The following is a 6829-nucleotide window of genomic DNA, read 5'->3' as shown; positions in this document are numbered from 1 at the left end:
ACTAAAGAAGTGTAATTAATTCTATAGAGATCATGGAGTGTGCACATCAGGGAAATAAATAAATAAATAAATAAATAAACTGAAAACCAATATCCAATAGGAATCCTTTAATTGTTTTAGCTTTTATAGATAGAGGATTGGGGGTAATTTGCACATATTAAAATTTATGGGTTTCATTGGGCCTAGAGGTAAACCTTTGAGTTGATTTGCTACTTTCTCCTAACATTTTCTGTAGTCGGGATGCGACGCACTCTTAACTGATCTCACGATACGGAGGCTAGTTTTGTGGTCAAGGTTAAAACTTAAAAGTTTGCTTACCGTGCCGTAATTTGTAGTCTGGACTCTGGATCATTGTCAAAGAACATTCACGTAATTTGTAGTCTGGACTCTGGATCATTGTCAAAGAACATTCAATAACAAAAAGATCAATCTAAAATTACAACGCTCAACCTAAAACAAAAAACGGAAATGAAAACAATCTCTAATTTGTTATCTAGAACTTGCGAGCCCCAAAATCGAGACCACCATTTAGGAATGACTCCAATTCCGGTTCAAGTGCCATAACTCTGTTTCCCGAGTTTCAACTCTCAAGCAACACACATTAGTGCCTAGCATGGGTTTATATGGGTCTTTTTTTCATTCTTTCCTCTAGATAAATAGAAGCACCCCAGATAGAACTCAAATACGACAGAATTTGCAGTAACTTTGAATTTGAATTGAATGTTAAATTTCGTGTGAAAGTATAAACTGGTGGAAGCATTACTAAAAAGTAAAAACACGCATGAATCACATACATAACTGGTACAAGGATCAATATAAGAGGGATACTAATACACGGTTTCAACAAGTCACATGCCGAGCAAGGATTTTCAACTCTGTCAGCATCAAATATACACAGTATCTCATAACATGTCTGTTCCATCAACATCTGTAACTCGACAAATAACCTATCTACCTTCACATATTACAAGCCAACAGCACAACCTTTACATAGGAAATAATATTGTCCTCTGAAGCCACTTCTATATGGAATTGATTTTGATTTTGATTCAATGGGATGATAGTCGTTTCAATGGAATTCTGTCGTTCGTTCGAGCTAGTCTTTCTACAGGAGTGATTAGCTGTGGCATTGTCATTCCCCCGGAAACAATTATCTCTGAGAAATAGAAGGAGAGTAAGTTAATGCAAATTAACTGAAAAAATAGATGAGGTAGCTGTTACCAGTGTCTCAGAATCCTTTAAGAGATTAAAAATCTCACACCGTGTACAACTGTATTAATTATAGGTTCACCAAAATTTCTCATACGAGGTAGCTGTTAAAATTTATCCTGAGATTGACTCATATTTCCTAATAAATATTAGAGTTATTCTTTGAGGTAGTAGGTTATACTATGGATTTTCAAGAGATTAATTGTATCTTTACTACATTGATATTGAAAAACACGTTGAAACAGCAAAAGTTGTATGAAATTGTGAGCTACTCGACCAAAAAGTTTCAATTTGTCAGGTCTCAATACAATATTGTTTCTTGAAAACCCAAAATAAACAAGGAGTGGGAATGAGTTAGAGGAAACAAACCTATGCCTTCTCGAATGGAGAGATTCGGTCTTATGATATCTTTGGAGTTGACAAGGAAGATATCCCCAATATAAAGATGATTGGTTGGAACAAATACACTACATAACTCTTCATCACCTTCATCCCTCTGCCATCAGAAAAAAAAATGGTTAAAAATAAATTCTGCGGCATTCAGATATAAATGTAAAAGATTGTCGCAGGTTCAATCATAATCTACCGCATTGCCCATGGTATTAAATTGTTATAGCAGTCGCTATTGCAGTTACAGTCATGAATCACGGATGCGTACTATGACGCAATGGCTTGTCCAATATCGCGGCATATTGTTGCCCACGTACGCTACATCAGTCTAGTATTGATTTTATTAGCCTCATTACAGCCACATATACATTGAACGAATAGGCATGGAAGGATGAAATCCCTCTACATAATGGCTGATACGCAGTGCCACATATAATAGAGGCCTAAAATAGGAAGAGGATGACAGTTAAGCCCATAAATCCCTCCTTTAGCAATCGACACCAAAATAAATAAATAAAACAGCAGAAGTGCTTCTGCCTGAGATACCTGCAGAGTAACAGTTGACGTGATAAACCCGAATGCATATTCTCCAACACGTGGATGACTAATTATTGCTACCTCCTTAAAGGCAGTGGTATTTTGATCTGTCATAAGATAACAACATTGAACATGTTAGAAGATGATTCAGCAGGTTAAACATCCAATGCAGTTAGATAATAAATTTCAGCCAAAGCCTTCCTGGCTCAACACCAACCTAATCAAAGCGTAAACAAACACCATTCCATAAATAACGGCTCAAGGAATAAGCACAATAGTCTTACATGCTACTCCCTCCTATAGTCCTTTTCAATATTTCAATCCAATGTACCCGTGTCCCGTGGGCCCAGACACAAGTTTTAAGCAAGGAGGGATAATCGTGGTAAACAGTCTAAACTCTAAAATACCCTCACAATTTGATATCAACACTTTTGCTTAACACAGTAATCCCTCCCCACTTCCTTACCCGTTAACCAACGACACTAGCTGAAGCGCCGACCACCATCGTTGTTGTCAGCTCGGTCACCCACTACCACCGAAAACCACAATTTCAATACATCACAGGCTCCATCAAGGCCGTTGTCGGCTCTCAAGGCAGTCAAGTCCTTCGGCTCAATATTCTCTTGCAACTCCAATGGTATCGGTAGCTTTCAAAAAATATGCTCCCTTTTTATGTAGATCTAACATTAAAAGTTTCAAAATTCAAGATCTCAGGAAAAAAAATGGTACACCATTCACCTCTGGTGCAACGAAGTGGGTGGCTGATGTTAGTGGGTGTGTGGGGCTTCGACGAGGTGAGGTGGTGCCACATGGTATATGCAAGGTGGTGCGATGAGGTGCAAATTGGTATGTGGCGTGGTGGTGGAGTGGAGTTGAAGGGTACTACTGGAAATTATGAAGGATATCAAAATGGGAGATTGGAAGGACTGTTAATTGATGGGTTTAATTGACTTTTTAGTGGGTCAGATTTAGATCTGTAATAAATAATAATGGGTGCCATTTTGTGTAGACATATTGTAATAAGGGTATGTTGGTCCAATTTTTGCCACAAGGGGAAATGGGTACATTGGATTGGATTGGATTGGATTGTCATAAAAAGTGAAGTGGATACATTGGATTGGATAGGAGGAAGTATTAATCTAGTATTATGGTCGAAAAAAAGGAGACTGGTTACATGGATTTTTATTGCCTAGTATTTCTAACACCGGCACCTGTAAACATAGCCAAGCAGAGCCCAGCTCAGCTAGGCCCAGCTTCGAAAGCTTGAGCCATACTTTCACCAACCAGCACTGAGCCATTGGCTCACTTACAGTCTCAAGTCTCAACCCCTAAAAAAATGGTTCCAAAGTTGACAATCACAACTAAATTCAGGCTACCAAAAGAGTCCATGATATCAAGTATTACCTGGAGAAATTGCTGAGCTGATTTGCTTAGAGGCTGAATATATATGCCTAACAAAAGGCATCTTCTTGATTAGCCATTCCCCGATCCAAAAGACAGAAGCACCCAACCATGAGGAGACGAAGACACCAACGAGGAACACAAAAAGTAACGAAGTGATAAAACCTAATCCTGCGGGGGAGGAAAAGGCGGAGGAAATTTGTCAACTAATGATATTGGTTAAGAACAGAGACATTACAATTTCGCATCTCTTTTCTAGCAATATAGACAAAGGCAATCAGGTCATGCCTTGCCACTTAATAGTAATTAATAAGAGGAAACCTGCAGCATAAACTATCTTGCAAAGCTGCTTACGCATGTCCACAAACAAAAAACCATAAATAAAATAAACACCAACAAACCTACATAAAAGATATGCGTCCCAAGGAAAATAACCAGGCATCTAGAGCAACTTAACTTGTGTAACCCTATTACCACTAAAATATGTAGAAATTATGTCACCTTTCTTTCCTTAGGAAAAGATAGAAATTAAATTTATCTTCCTGCCAAGGATTGAGCTATTTTAATTTTCATCAGAAAAGAGGTCATCTCTCCGATCTCCCACTCCAGTATTGCAAGCCAGAAGCAGTCCAACTAGGCAGCCACGACAGCTAGAAACATAACCAACGACAAACATAGAAGAGAATGGGGTATTACCAAATATCTCAATGCCGAGACTTTCATATAACGGGCTGAAAAATCCATCAACAAATTGAATAAACCACCAAGTAATGAAGAAGGTAACTGCAACTGGAAATAGTACTACACTGCAATGCAAATCAAAGAAGTCGTCAGCAGCATACTTAAAATGCAAACGTTTGAAAATCAAAGACATCTGCAAATGGTTACCATCCGGTCATGAACTTTTTTGAAACCCAGCTTTGGAGGACGTAACAGCATGCCTGCAAACAAAAACATCCATAAGTTGTGTACTCAAGTAATAAAACAGTGTTTTTGAGTGAATCCAACTATCACAATTACAATGATCAGGTGGAATAAAGCGTAGTTGAATATTCTCATGGCAGAACACAAATATGATTTTTCTCGTAACTTGAATCTTGAATCTTGACTATTATTCCAAATTCCAATGGAATCAAAGACACTTTATTCTTTGGTTGTGGATTATGGTGGAATAGAGCAAAATGGCTCATTAAAATGGCGTGTTTCTTTTTAATGTGAAATGTCATTCATTTGATGTAGTTCTCGACGCAATCATCTTGTGTCATTCAGAGACGGCCTCTTTGTAATGCTAGCACACCAATGATATTCACCTAAAACTTGTATCTAGCAACATGACAATATGTGATCAACCTCTTTACACTCCTGTAAGATACTCAAAGTCGTCTAATTGTATCAAAGAGAATATTAAGCTTGTACACTTTGTGAAAATTATAGCCAACACTATTAAGTCTCGATGAGCTAGTTCAAGAGTTCCACTGCATCTTCATTAGTAACAAAAAGTTGTTTAGTGAAATAATTGACTTGGTTTACTATCATAGTGACTAAGCTCATTCGAACAACCAACTAACTAACAACATTCAAGATTGTAATTACGGAGTATTATTTTCACTTGATTCCAACTTATTCACAAATTCTTTTCCTGACATTTGAAGCTGACCTAAGACTTCACATTATTCCATAACATCGTCGTGTCACCATCAATCAATATCAACAGATGATAACACATAAAATCAATGCTGCTACAACTCTTGCAGAGTTTCATCGATTTCTCATCATAGTAAGCAAGCACATCTGACAAACTAACTAACAAAACTCAAGATTCCAATTCCAAAAAGTAAATATTAACTTCAATTCATACTAATTATTCACGAACTCTTTTCCTAAATTTAGAAGCTCGCCGAAAACTTATCAATCAATCAACTAAACTTATCAATTGAGGAGTTAAACGAACAAAATAGCATAAAATTGTTGCATAAATTAGGTTTAATAGCACCGCATTTGCCTCGAAATAATCGAAATCAAAACCTAATTTCAAAAAAAGTGAACAAAAAATCAAATTGAGCAGTGAAATTACAGAAATAGAAAGACCAGAATGAAGTAAACCTCGCGAGGAGAAGGATTAGGAGAAGTGAGAGGAGCTTTGGCGGGATCTTCGGGATCGCCATGGCTTAAGGGAACTGACGTTGACTCCTTCTCTTCCGCCATTGTTGTTCAACAGAGATAGCTTAGTAAGCGTTGACTGTCAAAGAAGAGTAGAAAAGTCCACCGTCGTCAACGTCGGCGGCGTCGGCGGCGGTGACTTTTTGTGAGGTTGAATAAATGGTTTGGTACGAGTTATGTTGTGTTTATAGTTGTATTACGAGAATTATTATCCCTTGTTATTATTAATGTTTGCTTAAAAAGCAAGTGATTATTTTATAGGGGGATCCATTATATTATGCAGGGGCTCCCATCATGGTAAGCCTCAAAATTGTTTCAAATTTCAATCAATAATATGCATATCTATCTTTTATTCAATAAAAATCTCCCTTTTGGTGAGAATCATTTTTCCGTCCCTTATTTCGGGGTGGGTTTTCCATTTATTCATGGGGTTAGTTTCATCAATAATATAGTAAAGAGTAGTTCGTTGATGGTTTGCAGCGTGTTCTTTCAAAGGGTAAAAGTGGTTTGTCAACGATCTTTGGAACCAGTCAGAGGTAAATTTTATCTCATAAATCAAACGAAGGATCCCCTCAAAAGCTACATGAAGATCGTGATAATAGGACGAGCCGAATTGTCAGATGTTGTTTTGAGATCCCTAGTTTATAAGAAAATTATTTTTCTTTGGTTTCCATTAGATTTGTTTTCGATTATAATTATTCTTTGTAAGTGTCGTATGACATTCTATTAATAAATTGTTCTTTTCTCTCAAAAAAAAAAAGCAAGTGATTATTTTAAGGGATTATTGTGAAATGTTATCCTTTGGATTTCTGACAGCTATTGTTTTGCCTTTTGTACAGTTCACACTTCACACAATTGCACCTACGCTTTTTGTAATGTTGTGAGGATTCTTAGACTATTTTGTTTACACAAATTCTCATTATAGACGGACATTATCCGTCTATAATGAAAGACGGGCCAAATACGATACTACTTTCCTAATAGGATAAACAACAAGTAGGATGGTGGGGTAAAAAATGTCACCACTTTCATTGTATTTGACCCGTCTATAACAATAGACGGATACACCCGTCTATAGCAAGACTAATTGGTTTGTTTAAGAGTTGTTTGATTACTATTTAGGATTACAATG

At 37.0% G+C, this 6829-nt stretch overlaps 1 protein-coding gene across 1 annotated transcript; it reads right to left on the bottom strand.

The window, feature by feature from the left end:
• Positions 1 to 763: 763 nt before the first annotated feature.
• On the bottom strand, positions 764 to 5946 carry LOC141623328 (protein LIKE COV 2-like). The gene is made up of 7 exons (XM_074439440.1): positions 5641 to 5946; positions 4426 to 4478; positions 4234 to 4343; positions 3541 to 3708; positions 2146 to 2243; positions 1579 to 1705; positions 764 to 1156 (listed from the first exon to the last, which is right to left on the bottom strand). Exons 1-7 carry the CDS (start codon positions 5740 to 5742, stop codon positions 1050 to 1052), a joined length of 765 nt encoding a protein of 254 aa, XP_074295541.1. The 5' UTR covers positions 5743 to 5946; the 3' UTR covers positions 764 to 1049.
• Between the last annotated feature and the right edge of the window lie 883 nt (positions 5947 to 6829).

This window comes from Silene latifolia, chromosome X (genome assembly GCF_048544455.1).
Source record: "Silene latifolia isolate original U9 population chromosome X, ASM4854445v1, whole genome shotgun sequence".
Classification (NCBI taxonomy): domain Eukaryota; kingdom Viridiplantae; phylum Streptophyta; class Magnoliopsida; order Caryophyllales; family Caryophyllaceae; genus Silene; species Silene latifolia.
The sequence above is the reverse complement of the archived record's forward strand: the minus strand, read 5'-3'. Positions and strand labels throughout refer to the sequence as shown.